Below are 18889 nucleotides of genomic sequence, written 5' to 3'. Positions count from 1 at the left end.
AGCGCTGTCTTTGTTAATCAGGCTGGTGTGTGCTGTGGCTCTCCTCAGTGCAGTGTGCTCTGTTTGTTAATCAGGCTGGTGTGAGCTGTGTCTCTCAGTGCAGAGCGCTGTCTTTGTTAATCAGGCTGGTGTGTGCTGTGGCTCTCCTCAGTGCAGTGTGGTGTGTTTGTTGATCAGGCTGGTGTGTGCTGTGGCTCTCCTCACTGCAGTGTGGTGTGTTTGTTAATCAGGCTGGTGTGTGCAGTGTGCTCTGTTTGTTAATCAGGCTGGTGTGTGCTGTGGCTCTCCTCAGTGCAGTGTGGTGTGTTTGTTAAACAGGCTGGTGTGTGCTGTGGCTCTCCTCAGTGCAGTGTGCTCTGTTTGTTAATCAGGCTGGTGTGTGCTGTGGCTGTCAGTGCAGAGCGCTGTCTTTGTTAATCAGGCTGGTGTGTGCTGTGGCTCTCCTCAGTGCAGTGTGGTGTGTTTGTTAATCAGGCTGGTGTGCTGTGGCTCTCCTCACTGCAGTGTGCTCTGTTTGTTTGGCAGGCTCTCAGAGTGATTGGGATGAAGGCTCACACTGAAATGGACAAAAGGCAGGTTCTGCTGGACTTGTATGTCAGGTAAGCAGGGGTCTGCTGAATCTATTCATGTTTATTGTAGTGATGCACTGTCAAAAACTTTATTATTGAAAAAATATATATAATAGTACATTAACACGAACCCACTAGCGCCACCTAGCCCCCCAGATTGGTACCCAGGTCTCCAGAGAAAGGTGAAAGTCTAGTGCATTAAAATGAACCCACTAGCGCCACCTAGCAACAGATATGTGTAACAGTTTTCCTTGTATTATTTTTTTTTCCACAGCTATGTCGGGGATGTTGAAATCAACGTGGAGATAAAGAAGTATTTCTGCAAAGCCGGAGTGAAGGGTATCCAGGTAAGATACTGCAGTGAAACCTGCTGAAGAGAATCACTCCTTAACTCAGCCACGTGTTGTAATAGTAAATTGCTATTGCCCATCACTTTGGTATTCACCCAATACAAAACCCAGCACTTTATTAAACCACTGATTAGAATGCTGTCCGTCTCTTCTGATGCAATGTTTCCCAAAGTGATATTAAAGGGGTGGAAGTCAGTGTGACTCATGTCTTTGCTATTCACTCGTGTTACAGAATGACTTCATCAAGAGCTTGTTCCCATTGACTTCCATTCCATGCTGGCCAGGTCCTTTCAGAATTGTCTGACTGATTTGAAACCCAGTAGCTACTCTTTACACGGTAGCTGTGTGCTGTATCACGCCTCATTATTGATGTCTCAACGTGTTGCACTGTGTCCATCAGCTGCACGGAATGCTGCGTGTCATTCTGGAGCCCCTGATTGGGGACGTACCACTAGTGGGCGCCATCACGATGTTCTTCATTCAACGACCTGTGAGTCCCTCCTTCTGTGTGTCTGTCTGTAGCACCCTGCTCTCTGTGTGTCTGTCTGTGTGCCTGTACCGTACCGATGTCTGTGTGTGGGTGGGTTAGTGTTAATGCACTGGACTGTTTTATATATTATATATTTTCAATGGTAACGGTTGTGAGCGCGGTGGAATCCACGGTAGTTCTGGTCACTGTGATGTTCCTGACCCATTTCAAGCTGCTCTTCCAGTCTCTTCAGTTGCTCCTGTGTTCTTGTCTATTCTAGAGGCTGGATATCAACTGGACCGGCATCACAAACCTGCTGGACATCCCCGGGCTCAAGTGAGTGTCCGCCTCAGCCTTGCTGTGGAGTGTCTGGTTACTGCTTGCAGTGCCCAGTCTGCTGTATCGCACTGCACTGAGCTTCTAAACTAACTCGGGTTCCTCTGTATGTAACTGTGACCCAGGCTGGCTGGCCCGACCTTCCTTCTCATGAGATTGAAATGCTGGTATACGAAGTTTGGGAATGAGAAGGGGCTGTTTGGCCCGTCAAGGCTCATCCCATCCCGACGGACCATGTGCCCTGACTAAGGGGTCTAATTTAGAGGACTTTTGAATGTTCCCTTTTCTAGTCTGAAGAGGTCTTTAAACTGTCCTTGCGGCTCACTGAGTCCTGGGATCAGCCTAGTTCTCTGTACCTTCTCGAGTGCACTAGTGTCTTGTTTATATTACAGTATTGTAACTGGAGTATTATACAGTCTTAACTTCCCTAGACTTTCCACACTTTTGGCAACCTAGCATTCACTTTGCCTTTTAAGCAGTTCACCACATTGGCAAATACTTTTAAAGATGAGGTGCTACTTACCTCTGTACTCTAACCTTAGATCATCTCAGCTTCATGCTTCCAAAAGTTCACACAGAACTTAAAGGACAAATCAATGTCCCCTCGTATTTGAGTAACGTTTCTGTCTAAACGGCGCCCTCTTGTGTTGTTTCAGCGCCTTCTCCGACACGATGATCATGGATACCATCTCTTCTTTCCTGGTGCTGCCCAACCGGCTCACAGTGCCCCTGGTGGCGGACCTCCACGTTGCACAGCTCCGCTCTCCACTGCCCCGGGTAAGCCACGTGCAGTTCCACTAGCTTCCACTGGGGGCGCCCGCGTCAGAAGAAAGGACATTCCTAGTTTGCATTCATTCAAGAAATGCAAATATTTCAAACACAACGCGGTAGATAAACAGCTTTACTCCATGTACTAAAATGAAGAGCAAGCAGCACAAGCAAAGCGAGGCCAGTGCTAATACTGCCAACAAGAAAATGGGTTGCGCTCCTTTAACCTACTACGATGCCAAATAGCTTTTATGTGTGTTTTGGATCATTTAGTATTGTACACAGATATTTTTTTAATGAAAATACTTTTTTTTTTATTTATATAAAGTGTCCAATTATTTTACCCCTGATTTTTCTCCCCAGTTTAGAATGCCCAATTATGTACCCTCACCACAGCAATTCTCCACACAGCTCAGGAGATCTGAAGGTTCAGTGGGCGTCCTCCGATCCCACAACCAAGCCATTTCCCTTTTTGTTTAAACCCCAGTTCTGTTCTTATGGATGTGGTCTCGATCCTGGCAGGGTGTCGTCCGGATCCACCTGAAGGAAGCTCAGAACCTCCTCTCCACGGACACCTTGCTGGGGGGGGCGATCAAGGGCAAGTCCGACCCATACGTGATCCTGAGGGTGGGCACCCAAACCTTCACCAGCAAGACTGTGGACGACAACCTGAACCCCAAGTGGAACGAGATGTACGAGGTGAGAAAGGGGGTCCCAGCCCTCACACATCCAATCAGAACCCTGCAGTGTTTACTGGGGGGGAGGGGATAGGCGACGAGTCTAACAGAAAGGTGACCTCATCACAAACTGGGAGTGGACAAATCGAGCGTGATCGGGCAGTGGGAAGCTCAGCTGCAATCCATGAACATGCAACAGTGCCCAGCAGTCTTCAAATACAACAAACAAACAGCAAAGTGTTCTGAAACATTCACAGTAAATGTTCAGAGGTGGTGACTTGGGTTAATGTCATCTCTGCAGTTCTCTGTACTTTGGTTTAACTTTATACAGAACATTCAGGATTGTATAAAATCCAGTTAAGTCCCCTCTTCCGTTAAGTCCCCTCTACTGAAACAATGCCAGGGTTTTAGTAACAGGAAGCGCATTGGAAGGCCCGACTCACAGACCCCTCTCTCCCCCCAGGTCATTGTCCATGAGGTCCCGGGGCAGGAGCTGGAGTTGGAGGTGTTTGATAAAGACCCCGACCAGGATGATTTCCTGGGCAGGTGAGCAGCCCCACGCACTGCAGCAACACTAACAGGGCCGTGTCCAGAGATTCGTATATGTTCAGTTGCACAGTTATCCCCACTGCTTATCCGACTGTGATGAGACTCTGCATTACCATTACTAGCACTAGTAATTGGGAGTATCTGGTTGTGGGGCTGTAGGGAGGGGTCTTTCTGTCCCTCTGCATGTCATGCTTCCATTGTTACTTGTATCTTCAGAAGTTATTCCACACTCTGTAAATCATTTACTTTACCACGATATTAACACCTCATTTGCTTACCTAGAAATGTAGGTCTTAAATACCACCAATTTTCATTAAACTAGTAATCGCAGTTTCTTATTCTGTACTGCTCTGTACTTGCTGTTGATATATGTCATGGTCATTAGCGTTTCCTCACTGACGGCTCTGATTTTGATGGGAATGATGTTACTGACAGACTCGTTCTTTAAGAGATTTAGGGCGATATTTTCAAAGCGTTTCTTTATTAACTCCAATTTTTTTAAACGAGAAAAAAATTCTGTTAATGTTGCAAAGTGAGAAACAAAACCACATAGCAGTTAGTTGAAGACTGGAGTAAATATGGTCCTTAATCTCAAGCAGTTTGGAGGAGAGGTTTGTGAAGTTACTAAGAGCCGCTTTACACATGACATATTAGCTTATTACATGTCACAGAAATGAAGATTGTACTGCTAATAAACATCAATGTGCGATCTATTTAACTTTGACAGGGTGACATCTGTAATCCATAACTGTCATTTTAATTGAGAAAACTGCACTTTACTCCTCCCCTGTCTCGCAGACTGAAGATGGACCTGGGGTGTGTCAAAAAGGCACGAGTCCTTGATCAGGTAAGACTCTGTCTAAAGGTTCAACTCTGCAGTGATCAGGGGGGCAGTGAAATCAACTCTAAAGCTTAGAAAGCGAAGGGAAGTAGATCAAGGAATAACGCTATCGAATGGAATATGGAATTCTCCCAATGTAGGAAATCATGGAGCAGGCAAAGCATGGGGCACATGAAAACAATTCCACAAATGATTTTTAAGAACGTGGCTATGAAATATTCTTGTTTTGATGCATCCGTTAATAGGAGCCCTCCTCTCTTCTCTTCCTCTCTCACAGTGGATGCCGCTCAAGGACGTGGAGAAGGGGAGAGTTCACCTGCGCCTAGAGTGGCTTTCTCTGCTCTCTACCACCTCCAACCTGGAGCAGGTGAGCCAGACAGCGCCCCCTGCTGAAACAACAGCGCCTTGCATCCTTGCAAGCCAATGTAGAGGTGCTAATCATGAAACCGGTTGGATACAAGGACACACATGCAATGGATACTGGTTAAGCAGAGAGCATTTATAAGAGGACAGACCTCTAGGTGGGGCTGTGTAATCAGTGGTTGCAGCAGGATGCATGCTTGGGTCCTTGCTGTTTCCAAGCTACGTTAATGACTTGGAGGGATAATTAGCAAGCTTGTAAAATATGCAGACGACACAAAGCTTGGGGGAGGGGCAGACTCGTTTTCAGCTACCCAGCAAATCCAAAAGGATCTGGACCACTGTCACAAAGACGGCCAGAGTGGGTGGCGTCAGACCGGAAGCAGGAAGGAATACAGAGACAGTGGTTGTGATGAGCTGAGTGCAATGGCTGCACTCAGCGTTTATTAACAAATAAAAAGGTTTTAAACGGTACACAAAACAGGACACGGCACTACACGCCAAAATAAAAAGACAAACAAAACGGACAGACACTAACAAACAGGTACGAACAAACACGGTGAGTGAAAACACTTATCTTTACGCTTTTGCTTGCTTTTACTTTCTCCTTCTCTCTCTCCCGTTCTCCACTCACCGAACACCAACCCCGACTGAGTGAAACTGTGCATCTATATATACTGTTGTGCTGGGATTCAATTACTAATTAATTACTCACTTGAATCCCAGCACGTGAATTCATTACGTGCAACCCCGTGCCACACATTATACACATTTTATCTGCACGTGAAGTGATGTGCCATCCTCGTGCCTAAATATAATTATACACTTTAAACACACGTGAAACACAGACCCGTTTATATCCTGTGTACCAATCTATACACCAACATTAACACACACATGCAACATACATACACAGAACACACAAATGCACACAGGGGCAGGGCACTTTGCCACAACCACATACAGAACTTGGCAGAAACACAGCAAATGAAACTCAACGTTTACAAATGAAACATGTTTCACACCAGTCCCAACACTTATCAAATACCAAGTGACTGGTATAGAATAGGGATGTAACACCGTAAAGACTTAACTACAAAGTAAAAAAAAACAAACGTACAACCAAAGCATATACTGAAATTAGGGCTGTCACTCGATTCAAATTTTTATGGGCATTAGTTGATTAACCGGTAGATTCATCCATACACATTTTTAATAAAGGTTATTATTATTATTATTATTATTTTTAATATAACGGTCTTATAGCGCATGTCCTGCATGTAATACTAAAAAATCAATAGACGATAAAAATATGAGTTTGGTGAAATTTGTCACGTGACCGATTCTATGTCTAGCATATTATTCAACGTTTAACCACTTCTTTGGAGTGTAAACGTTTAAAATTCCCATCCCTAGTATAGAAGTAGGACAGGGCCACCCAGAGAAAGACCTTGGTGTTGTGATAGACTCCTCTGCAGCCAGTGTGGGGAAGCAACTAAAAATGCAAACTGAATGCTGGGGTATATAGTCAGACTGCAGAGTACAAATCAGATGAGGTTGTATAACGTGCTGATGACAGGTCTTAATAAAGTCTCTTGAACCACCACAACCAGTTAAAAACCAGTACAACAGCTGCTCTTTCCAGTGTAAAGCAGTGCTGGGATTCACAGCAGGGTTGAGGTCTGATACCTGTGTGTTTTGTCTCTGTTGCAGTCGGATTCCTGTGTGTTTTATCTCTGTTGCAGTCGGATTCCTGTGTGTTTTATCTCTGTTGCAGTCGGATTCCTGTGTGTTTTGTCTCTTTTGCAGTCTGATTCCTGTGTGTTTTGTCTCTGCAGGTGCTTCAGCAGAACAGTATCCTCAGCACCAAGATCAGCGAGCCGCCCTCGGCAGCCATCCTGGCTGTGTACCTGGACCGAGCACAGGAGCTTCCTGTGAGTGGCAGCACCACTTCCTGTCTGTTTATGTTACTTCCTGTCTATGTCTAGCACTTCCTGTCTCGATTTCAGTTGTTAAACAGATGGTGGGCCTGTTTTTGTTGTGCGTTTTGCATCTAGAGAAGCACTCGTCCGATTGGGATGACACTTGCTACAGCTCTTCTTTATCACAGGTTATTGAGGGGGTCAGAATGTGCGGTGTAGGGTGTCTGTCTGTCTATTGTCACACCTGCATTGTTACAGATATCTAGAGACAATACTTGGGGTTGGGCTCAGTTCCGTTCCAATTCCCAATTGATATTTCAGAGCCATAATAATCAAACTGCTTTCATTTGAATTGAAGCCAATTTAACTGACTGACAAACAGTGACTTCAATTGAAGTAATTTGTTGCCACTGTGAGAAGCTTGTTTTAACAGAATACTGCTGTTTGCAGTTTTGATCAGCGATGTGTTGGAATGGATTGAAAGGGAATTGGAATTGGGAATTGTGTTTTGATCTGAAATCCACTTTTACATGATGAAGGTGTTCACGAAAGCTTGTACGTTTTCAATAAAAAAACATTCAATGTGTCAATTCAATAAAACTCAAGCATCTTTTCTTCAGTGTTCAGTGATGTCTTTTCCTGTGTTTCAGATGAAGAAGGGGAACAAGGACCCCAGCCCCGTGGTGCTGCTGTCAGTGCAGGACACGACCAGGGAGAGCCGGGTAAGGGACTGGGCTCACGAGCCAATCCAGCCCTCCATGTGTCACGGGGGCGTTCAGTCGCACTCTAATAAATGACAAGGGCTTAAACTAGATCCATGTACTCTAGCGCCTTATAACCCTCGTGCCTGCACTGTGACTGTGCAGATACAATCACACTGACATATTTATCAAGCCCTTCATCACAGAGCGCTTTGCATCAGAACAAATATCCATGAATGTCACACTTCCATCTTGCTGAGGATATTGTTTGTGAGGATATTGTTTGTGTTGCTGATTGTATCAGACTCTGGACAGATAGTCTGTATAGATAGAGCTGCTTCTTTCATGAAAACCATGAATTACTAAAGGGCCCTTCTACAGTAAACTCTACTACTTGTACAACCTACTGTCAACATGCCTGGCTAGCTGTGAATGAACCAATTCAGTAAATTATCCATGATAGATGGAGGGAGCACTGTATCACACATGATAGATTGAGGGAGCACTGTATCATACATGATAGATTGAGGGAGCGCTGTATCACACATGATAGATGGAGGGAGCACTGTATCACACATGTATACATGGAACAGTTATTCAAGGACTTGCTTTTGCAAAATACCGCAAGCTATTCACAATACTACAATCCGGGGGAAGAGGACAGCCTCTGCCTGTGTTAAACGTTCTTGCAAACAGTGGCTATGGGTCGTGGAGATAAACGCTTTCGTCTTACTGATGGCTCTGATTTTGAATGTGCAGCCAATGCTTGTGAAGTGCTGTATCTTCTGCTAATGCCCCTCCCCTCTGCTCCTCTCCTCAGACCTGCTATGGCACCAATAACCCCGTGTGGGAGGATGCCTTCCACTTCTTCATCCAGAACCCCCATACCCAGGACCTGGACATCCAGGTGAAGGACGACTCCCGGCAGCTCTCCCTGGGCTCGCTGTCCCTGCCCCTGGGCCGCCTGCTCAACAGCCAGGACCTCACACTGGACCAGTGGTTCCAGCTGGAAAACTCCGGGCTGGCCAGCCGCATCTACATGAAGGCTGTGCTGAGGGTGAGGAGCAGTTTTGACATCGATACAGGGGCTCAGATACTGAGGATTGGGCTGTATTGAGATTGTTGTAATAGTACCCGAAACAGAGCAACAAAATGATTTGAAAATGAAAAGTTTTGCTACCCGTACATAGTCTTGTTTAGATTCACTTTGTGTGTCATTTTTTGTTTCACATCTTTAGTGACTTTTTAGAAGTTTAAAGCACCTCCCAAAAGAGCTCTCAAACGTGTCTTCTCTCCACAGCTGCTCCACCGGAGTGTAATCATGAATCTGTTGCAGGGGAGCGGGTTAATGGTTACGCTCTGGTGAAACGTTTGGGAGCTCTGTAGAGGCCGCAGGACTGCTTAACACTTTTAAAAAGCACCAGGATGTGACGACTGAAAATGATATACCAAGTGAATCTAAACAAGAATACATTACTTAATGTAACTGTGATATTTCACCTCTATACTGAAACTTGTCATTAGCTAGACAGGTTATTCAGTTCAATACTGAATACTTGAATTGGTGCAATGTGGCCTGTGGCACTCCATCTATCCAAACTGAATCACCCTGTTTAGTTGTTTCTCTGGTGTTCATTGTATTTCTGTCTCTCAGATCTTGTTCCTGGACGGTGTCCCCCCCAAGTCTCCCCTGAACTCCTCTCTCTCAGTGCCGCTCCCACAGGGGGGAGAGGGAGTGGTGACAGAGGAGAGAGCTCCCGAGGGGACCAGCGTAGACCCGCCTCCCCGCGTGCCCCGCCCTGAATACAGCTCTGCGGATGACAGCTTCGCTACAGAGGTGAGGAGAGGGAGAGGGAGAGAGGGTATCTCTTAGGACATTTACTTTAATATTGGAGCAAACACTATAGGAATGTATTTGGCTGCAAAAATGACCATGCATGTTCGTATAACAGACTATCGAAATGATATCATGCAATGGAAACCAATGCATAAATGACATCCGAAGTAAATCTGACACATTCTACTGCGCAATTCGATGAGGCACCAGGGTTATTTTACACCTGAGAGATTCTTGTAATGTGTTCCGTTATAAATTATACTTCCAGGGGGCTCCCGAATGGCGCATCCGGTAAAGGCGCTCCGCGTGGAGTGCAGGATGCGCTCTATAGCCTGGATGTCGCCAGGCTATAGGGCGAGTCCAGGCTATTCCACAGCCGACCGTGGACAGGAGCTCCCAGGGGGCGGCGCACAATTGGCCGGGCGCTGCATTTTGAATTAGCCTTATATTTGAACATGATAACCCATGCTTGTCCAGGCACTCATTTATTGTATGTGCACCAGCAAAGTGAGGAGACACTTTTGATTAAGAAAAAAATAAAAGTGCAAAAGAGTTTAGTTTCCCCTTTTAGTAGTATGCTGTGGTTAGGAATCCTATAATGAGAGTCCATGCAGCGTCCTCAATATTACAGTGAAGAGTGTGTGAATGTAAACAGCATGTATAATGGTTACTGTTAAGGTCGTTCACCACTATTCAAGATCCACCCACAAGGCTTTAAACACAATTATAAATATGGTCCTTTATCAGTTTTACTATCCCAGTTACAATGCCATGCACTTATAGAACTGTAAACCGGGGAGTAAGTTAAATTCAAACCTAGATTTATATAGCGCCCCCTATAGATTTGTATGTCTCAGGGGCGCTTTACATCATCCTAGAACAGCCCTATAAAGTAACAAGGTTTTAATCTTAGATTTGAACATGGATACGGAGGAGATGCCTCTGCTATCCCAGCTCTGATAAGTTGCAATGAAGTTAAATCATTATTTAGGACAATCTTGATATATTGTGATCATTTAAAGCGAATGGGCTTCTAGCTAACCCTTGGCACATGCATGAACCCGAAGCGTATACATTACCTTTATACAGTCCTGTCTATGGTCAAGGTCACAGTCCTCCAGTCATGCAGTACTGCTCTCTCTCCTCTAGGGGGTGCTGCATATCCACCTGCTGGAAGCTCAGAACCTCATTGCCAAGGATAACTTCTTAAAGGGGATGGTTAAAGGGAAGAGCGACCCGTACGTGGTGACCCGGGCCGGTGGTGTGACTTTCCGTAGTCATGTGATCAAGGAGAACCTCAACCCTCGCTGGAGTGAGCTGTACGAGGTGAGAGCGGAGAGAGCCTGCACACTGCATACAAAACACTGCACACTGCATACAAAACACTGCATACAAAACACTGCACACAGCACACAGCATACAAAACACTGCACACTGCATACAAAACACTGCACACAATATACAAAACACAGCACACAATATACAAAACACTGCACACAGCATACTGCATACAAAACACAGCACACAGCATACAAAACACAGCACACAATATACAAAACACAGCACACAATATACAAAACACAGCACACAGCATACAAAACACAGCACACAGCATACAAAACACAGCACACAATATACAAAACACAGCACACAGCAAACAAAACACAGCACACAGCATACAAAACACAGCACACAATATACAAAACACAGCACACAATATACAAAACACAGCACACAGCATACAAAACACAGCACACAATATACAAAACACAGCACACAATATACAAAACACAGCACACAGCATACAAAACACAGCAAACAAAACACAGCACACAGCATACAAAACACAGCACACAATATACAAAACACAGCACACAATATACAAAACACAGCACACAGCATACTGCATACAAAACACTGCACACAGCATACTGCATACAAAACACAGCACACAGCATACAAAACACAGCAAACAAAACACAGCAAACAAAACACAGCACACAGCATACAAAACACAGCAAACAAAACACAGCACACAGCATACAAAACACAGCAAACAAAACAGCACACAGCATACAAAACACAGCAAACAAAACACAGCACACAGCATACAAAACACAGCAAACAAAACACAGCACACAGCATACAAAACACAGCAAACAAAACACAGCACACAGCATACAAAACACAGCAAACAAAACACAGCACACAGCATACAAAACACAGCAAACAAAACACAGCACACAGCATACAAAACACAGCAAACAAAACACAGCACACAGCATACAAAACACAGCAAACAAAACACAGCACACAGCATACAAAACACAGCAAACAAAACACAGCACACAGCATACAAAACACAGCAAACAAAACACAGCACACAGCATACAAAACACAGCACACAGCATACAAAACACAGCACACAGCATACAAAACACAGCACACAATATACAAAACACAGCACACAATATACAAAACACAGCACACAGCATACAAAACACAGCAAACAAAACACAGCACACAGCATACAAAACACAGCACACAATATACAAAACACAGCACACAGCAAACAAAACACAGCACACAGCATACAAAACACAGCAAACAAAACACAGCACACAGCATACAAAACACAGCAAACAAAACACAGCACACAGCATACAAAACACAGCAAACAAAACACAGCACACAGCATACAAAACACAGCAAACAAAACACAGCACACAGCATACAAAACACAGCACACAATATACAAAACACAGCACACAGCATACAAAACACAGCAAACAAAACACTGCACACTGCATACAAAACACAGCACACAGCATACAAAACACAGCAAACAAAACACTGCACACTGCATACAAAACACTGCACACAGGATACAAAACACTGCATACAAAACACAGCAAACAAAACACTGCACACTGCATACAAAACACTGCACACAGGATACAAAACACTGCATACAAAACACTGCATACAAAACACAGCAAACAAAACACTGCACACTGCATGCAAAACACTGCACACAGGATACAAAACACTGCATACAAAACACTGCATACAAAACACAGGATACAAAACACTGCACACTGCATGCAAAACACTGCACACTGCATGCAAAACACTGCATGCAAAACACAGCACACAGCACACTGCATACAAAACACAGCACACAGCATACAAAACACAGCACACAGCATACAAAACACAGCACACTGCATGCAAAACACTGCACACAGCTAATCTCACTTGTTACATTTCGAATCTCAAAGTTCAGGAGCTGCTCTTCTTTCTACGGCAAGCCAAATTGTCATTTCGAGATCTGTAAATGTCATTTGAGACACATCTTTAAATATTTCAAGATATCTCTGAATCATTTACATATATATTTCAGTGAATTGCAGATATCTTTGATCTAACTATGGGTAATTTTGAAATCAGGTAAAGATATCTAAAATGAATTTACAAATATCTTGAAATTATTTTGAGGTCTCCCTAATGTGTCAATTATTCTAATCAGGCAAGCCAAATTGTCATTAAGAGATGTGTTAAAATACATTATATTTAATACATTATCTCTGCTTAATTTAAAGATAGCAGTAATACATTTTAGGCTTTCTGTTCATTTAGATATATCTAAAATAAATTAAGATATCTCAAAATAGTATCTTGTTCATTTAGAGAGATGTCATTTTGGGTGATCTAGGCTAGGTTTCCAGGCACCTAAAACTGAAGAGCAGCTCCTGAACTCAGCACAGATATTTATACTATTATATCAAACATTAAAACACAAACAAACTGAAACACGGAGTACACACAGCTAACCAGTAGTGGATTGAGTCTTCTGGTTCTGATTGGTGGTTCCCTTACAGGTGATCATGACAGAGGTGCAGGGACAGGAAGTGGAGTTTGAGCTGTTTGACAAGGATGTGGATGCGGATGACTTCCTGGGGAGGCGAGTGAAACTGAACTGTAACTGACCTGTAACTCACTGTGCAACCCTGTTAACTGAACAGCTCTCATTTCTGTACCTCTGTCATTTTATATCAAGGTTACACATTAATGACTCTCAGTTGCCACAGTTGCACAATTACAGTGGCACACCCTCTAGTGGTCATTTCAGAAAATCAATTCGCCAGAAAATCATTTTTTAATTGGGAGTCTTTTCAGAAGCAGTGGATGGACGTTGGTAAGGTAAAAAATTATCAAAGCAGAAACAGAAAACTGAATCAAAAACAAAAAAGGTATAAATCAGGCAAAGAATTAAATATTTTAAAAATATAGATATTAATGATCCCTTTTGGTTAATAATTGTTGGTGTTTTTTTTGTATGTTCAGGTTAAAGATTGGCCTGAGAGAGATCATTACCAACCAGTACACTGATGAGGTAGGCTGCTGCTGTGTCAGATGAGGAGGGGGGAGGCAGGGAGGTGTTTTAACAGCACTGTCTGTGGGTCTCCCCTTGTGAAGGCACGGCCGTGTGGTGAAGGGGGAGTCACACAGACAGGGGAGCGCAGGAGTCCCTGAGGGTCTCCCCTGGTGAAGGCACGGCCACGTGGTGCAGGGGGAGTCACACAGTCAGGGGAGCGCAGGGGTCCCCGAGGGTCTCCCCTGGTGAAGGCATGGCCGTGTGGTGAAGGGGGAGTCACACAGGCAGGGGAGCGCAGGGGTCCCTGAGGGTCTCCCCTGGTTAAGGCACGGCCGTGTGGTGAAGGGGGAGTCACACAGGCAGGGGAGCGCAGGGGTCCCTGAGGGTCTCCCCTGGTGAAGGCACGACCGCGTGGTGTGCAGGGGGAGTAACAGAGGTAGGGGAGTGCAGGTTCCTGGCTGTGCCATTTTGCCAGTCTTCACTGGGAATTCCACAGGGAGCGTTGTCTCTAACTCTCGGTTAGGGAGCAAAACTGGGGGGGGGGGGAACTCTCCTGAAGCAAGGAGAATGTGGGGGTGTGTGGAGGATGTGTACCTCAGTGTCCAGCTCTCTCAGTCCAGCCTGTTTGTTGTTGTGTTGCAGTGGTTCACCCTGTCTGATGTGAAGTCCGGTCAAATTCACCTGATTCTGGAGTGGCTGCCAAGAGTGGCTGACCCTAGCAATCTACAGCAGGTAAGAGTGGCTGACCCTAGCAATCTGCAGCAGGTAAGCAGAGGACACTGCATTGGGGTTCTGGCTTACTCTACTAATGACCATGATGACCGAACAGGGCAGTGGGTAGTTTATGTCCACTCCATGGTATTGTGTTGATAATACATACTTTATCACTGAACAAGAAAACACTACGATTGCATCACTACTGAAGATTGAGTAGCTCTCTCTCTCTCTCTCTCTCTCTCTCTCTCTCTCTCTCTCTCTCTCTGTTTCCAGGTCCTGCACACAAACATGCTGGTTTCCTACCAGAACAAAGTCCATCCCTCTGCTGCCATTCTGTCTGTCTATGTGGACCGTGCTCATGCACTTCCTGTGAGTATAAGGCTACTTCCTGCTTAAATAATAGGTGCAGCGTGTTGCACGGGGGACAGGTTAATGGTTACACTCCGGTGTACCGGCTGTAGAGAGAAGACATGTTCTACAGCAGTAACCGTGGTTTTTTTGACCAATCAGTTGAACTGGAAAATGCATCAATCATCAGAAGAGCCATAGAAACGTGTTAAATGGAGGTCCCATATATATTCCAGTATTTAGATAGTAATACAAACCTGTGTGTGTGTGTTTTTAAGTCTACCTTCTCTTCTTGTTTTACCCAGTTGAAGAAAAACCTGAAAGAGCCCAAGGCAGGAGCAGAGCTGTCTCTGGGAGGGGTAGTTCACAGAACCAAGGTCAGTCCTGCCAGCACCGTGGGATTATAGTGTGGCAATGCAGTGAAAACTGCTTAATACAATTACTGCTTAATTCAATCAACAGCATATTCTAACCAAAACTTGCATCCCCTTTGCTGTTCCCCCAATACACAGTATTATTGAATCAGCTGCTTTGTGTGATCAAAATGAAGGTGTACAAACATGATCACATTTGTTTTCATTGTTTGGTATTATAGTGTTGCAGCACGATACAAATGGTTAACCTGAGTCGAAGTGAACGTTGTTATTAAATAAACACTTTGATTTCAGTCTGGAGTATTGCTTCACCGCCCTCTCCTCTTCTCAGGTGTGTGAGATCTCTACTGCCCCCGTGTGGGAGGAGGCCTTCACTTTCCTGGTCAAGAACCCCTACGAGGACATGCTGCTGGTCAAGGTGAGACACTGAGCCGCAGTCACACAGATTACTGTCTCCTCTCCTGACATAAAACAGAATTTATAAATGACTATCAAAAAGATATCACAATAAAGAAACTACTGTAATAACATAAATGAGGTCTGATACATAAACTAATATATCTATAAAACTGCTTGCGCAACTGAAACTTGGTTAGGACATTCTTTAGCACCAGTTATTGCTAGTGACAGAATGTAAGAGAATTGAAACAGATACCTGTGTGCCTGCCTTAACGCATGTCAAAAAACTTTTTTTTTTTAATGCTTAAACAAGATGGATTTTACCTTTCATTGATAATGTGTTGTATGTGCTGTGCTGCCAGAGGTTTGAAGCTAACACAGCCCTGTCCCTCCAGCTCTCTCACTCCTGGGGTCTGCCTCTGGGCTCCCTGGTCGTCTCAATGAAGGAGGTTCTGGCCGGAACGGACCTCACTGTTGACCGCTGGTTCCAGCTGGACGGAGCCGGACCCGAGAGTCAAGTCCTGCTGCGCGCCACACTCCGGGTGAGCCACAGGGGCAACAGAGATACAGGGGGCCACAGGAATGGGCCACTGATCTGTTGAAAGCGTGGCAAAAGAAATGCCCCAGACTGTATCTAGAGAAGCGCTTCTCCAGTCATGAGAACGCTTGTTATTCAGATCCAGGGTGTATGGAGGTAGCCGGTTTGTCTGCCTTTCTGTCCTTCCAGATGTCGCACACAATTTATAAAATGCCTACTTGGAGAATTGCTTATCCAGTTGTGATGAAACTTGAAAAGGCTTCAGTAGCACAGATTTTGTATTGCAATCCGGGGGTGGGGGGGGGGGGGGGGGGGGATATGAAGATATGTCTCTGCGCACTACTCCATGTCAAATTACATTTTAGCATTGCAGTATTTCTAAATAGATTGAATTGACTTCATTTTGTAAGACAGTTTTATTCTTAAAAATACTAATATTAATACCCAGGCTGGTCTGTTTGCTGTGTGCTCAGATTCTGGTGCCCAAGTCAACAGATTGCTCAGTGCGAGAGGGGGTACCTGAATTTAGGACAGCACTAGTTGCAGACAGCACCACCCCTGGAGAGAGCATGGAACTGCTGGAGGAGCCCACCCCCGTCAATATCTCTAGCAAGGAGGAGTCTGGGACCAGTCAAGACCTGAGGCACAGACAGGTGTCTGCACAGAGGTGACTGCACACACTGACACACCAACACACACAAATGTGGTTCTTGGAACTTCACTCTCCTGTTGTGTTTATTTGGCTATATGATGTGCTGATAAGCTTTGCATGGAACACATAGAGTATTTTATATAAATATGCTGAATAATGTGATATATAGTTTAAATAACAGTAATTAAACAGTATAGCTAATCTTAATGTGGCTTCAATCTGATATAAACTATCTGTCTGTAGTTTTTGTTTCATAATCTTGTTCATTTATTTTTCCAGTGCGAGTGAGCAGGTGGCATCCCCTCTGGGTCAGGTGCGATTAACCCTTTACTACCAGTCCCAGGAGAAGAGGCTGCTGGTGACGGTGCACTCCTGCAGGTGGGCAGTCTTTTCAGTGGAAGCAATGTCAATTGGGGGCTAGGGAGCGCAGACAGGAGGCTAATTCATTATCCTCAGTGCAGCCCAAAAATGTTGATGGTCTGCCTGTCCGTGTGTCTGTCTGCAGGAAGCTGAAGGCCTGCTCGAAAGATGGCTCCGACCCCTACGTGTCTCTGATCCTGCTGCCGGACAAGAACCGACTGACCAAGAGGAAGACTGCGGTCAAGAAGAGGTCCCTGAACCCAGACTACAATGACAAGTGAGTGAGGGGGGCAGGGGAGAGGGGGAGGTCAAAGACACGGAGAAAGGCTTTAAGCCAAAATATTTACAAAGTTTCTTTTAGTGTCATGTTAGATTTCGGAAATGTCACATTTTTAAATTTGTCAGTTTTTCGTTTATATGGGAAAACTACAAAGCGGTATGGAATTCAATATGTCAGTGTAACATTGTTCAGTAGGATTTATTTGATTTTTATGAAGCAAAATGTGTTAATCCTAAAGGCTGATGCAAAACGTTCAATGGTAGAAAACATGTGCCCACAGTGGCTGTATCGCTGCTGGGCTGCGATGTGGGTCTCTGTTAGTAACCCATGTTGTTCTGTGTGTGTGTGTGTGTGCGTGTGGCTGCTGCTGGCAGGTTTGAGTTCGACATGGGGCTGGAGGAGGTTCAGAAGAGGAGGCTGGAGGTCTCTGTAAAGAACAGCGTCTCCTTCATGTCACGAGAGAGGGAGCTCATCGGGAAGGTAGGCTGACAGTCTCTTACTCTGTGTGGGAAACCCAGCCGTCTTCAATGGCAATGCAGCAGCAGCACTACATTGGCAAAGGTTCTGTACTGAGGGGCTATAGTGACACAAGGGCTGGTAAAAGAAATGAGACTGGACCAATGGTATGAACAAACCAACACTCTGCCTGGTAATCCATTTCAGTACCAGATAGACAGTGTGCTGTAGTCAAGGCAAACTCTGCAATATTCCCATTTGCCTTTGCTGGCATTGCTAACAGGATGCCAGTGAGATTTTTCAAAGATTTCTGCACATAAGTTTTTTAGTAAATATTTTGAATGCAGAAGTATAAGATATGGAACAGTAAATCTATATAACAAAGGGTTGCTATAAGCACCTCAATGTAAAGGAAGGCTGCGTGTGTGTTTTCCACTGTGCTGCAGTGCTAATGAACACTTGATTTTGTCAAAAATGGCTGTTCTAATGAAACTTTGTGTAGTTATGACAGCTTTTTTCTTTTCCTCTGAAGTGACATGTACATTTTTATTATTGTCTGTCCAGATGAATAGGGCACTTCCAGCACAGCTTAATAAGAGCTAGTGGACAATTCATATCTGGTTCTATCGACACATGCTTGTGTCTTGGTCTTGTGATACTGACCGCAGCTCCTGTTTGTTTTTTTCAGGTCCTGATTGACCTGTCGCAGGTTGATTTGGTCTCTGGGGTCGGTAAATGGTCAGTACAAAGAGCGTGTGTGTGTGTGTGTGTGTGTGTGTGTGTGTGTGGGGAGGGGAGGGGAGGGGGGATTCCCAGAAGTAAAGCTGAAAGTTACACACTTAAGAATCATTCCCAGACAATGAATACAATGTTTGTTCCGGACACTGCTATCCTGTTAATACTATATTATACTAAGAGCTCTCTCTTATACAACCCAGACACTGTCTAGTTACAGCAACTTTCTGTAAAACTAGGAATGCACAGCACCCACTACGGGCCAAAGTAAGT

At 44.6% G+C, this 18889-nt stretch overlaps 1 protein-coding gene across 1 annotated transcript in view; it reads left to right on the top strand.

The window, feature by feature from the left end:
- The window catches only part of LOC117966974 (extended synaptotagmin-1-like), a 31707-nt gene that overhangs the window by 12275 nt on the left and 543 nt on the right, over positions 1 to 18889 (top strand). The window contains exons 4-29 of the mRNA XM_059011478.1: positions 526 to 599; positions 844 to 916; positions 1320 to 1409; positions 1669 to 1724; positions 2381 to 2501; positions 3015 to 3191; positions 3633 to 3715; positions 4517 to 4565; positions 4837 to 4926; positions 6758 to 6853; positions 7492 to 7563; positions 8363 to 8599; positions 9197 to 9379; positions 10529 to 10705; positions 13261 to 13343; positions 13727 to 13775; positions 14400 to 14489; positions 14748 to 14843; positions 15128 to 15199; positions 15528 to 15614; positions 15991 to 16137; positions 16607 to 16800; positions 17065 to 17163; positions 17291 to 17422; positions 17800 to 17905; positions 18570 to 18619. Coding sequence (XP_058867461.1) covers positions 526 to 599; positions 844 to 916; positions 1320 to 1409; positions 1669 to 1724; positions 2381 to 2501; positions 3015 to 3191; positions 3633 to 3715; positions 4517 to 4565; positions 4837 to 4926; positions 6758 to 6853; positions 7492 to 7563; positions 8363 to 8599; positions 9197 to 9379; positions 10529 to 10705; positions 13261 to 13343; positions 13727 to 13775; positions 14400 to 14489; positions 14748 to 14843; positions 15128 to 15199; positions 15528 to 15614; positions 15991 to 16137; positions 16607 to 16800; positions 17065 to 17163; positions 17291 to 17422; positions 17800 to 17905; positions 18570 to 18619 — 2783 coding nt within the window. The remainder of the gene's footprint in view (positions 1 to 525; positions 600 to 843; positions 917 to 1319; positions 1410 to 1668; positions 1725 to 2380; positions 2502 to 3014; positions 3192 to 3632; positions 3716 to 4516; positions 4566 to 4836; positions 4927 to 6757; positions 6854 to 7491; positions 7564 to 8362; positions 8600 to 9196; positions 9380 to 10528; positions 10706 to 13260; positions 13344 to 13726; positions 13776 to 14399; positions 14490 to 14747; positions 14844 to 15127; positions 15200 to 15527; positions 15615 to 15990; positions 16138 to 16606; positions 16801 to 17064; positions 17164 to 17290; positions 17423 to 17799; positions 17906 to 18569; positions 18620 to 18889) is intronic.

Source organism: Acipenser ruthenus, chromosome 42 (genome assembly GCF_902713425.1).
Source record: "Acipenser ruthenus chromosome 42, fAciRut3.2 maternal haplotype, whole genome shotgun sequence".
NCBI lineage: Eukaryota > Metazoa > Chordata > Actinopteri > Acipenseriformes > Acipenseridae > Acipenser > Acipenser ruthenus.
This window is presented reverse-complemented; position numbering and strand designations above follow the sequence as displayed.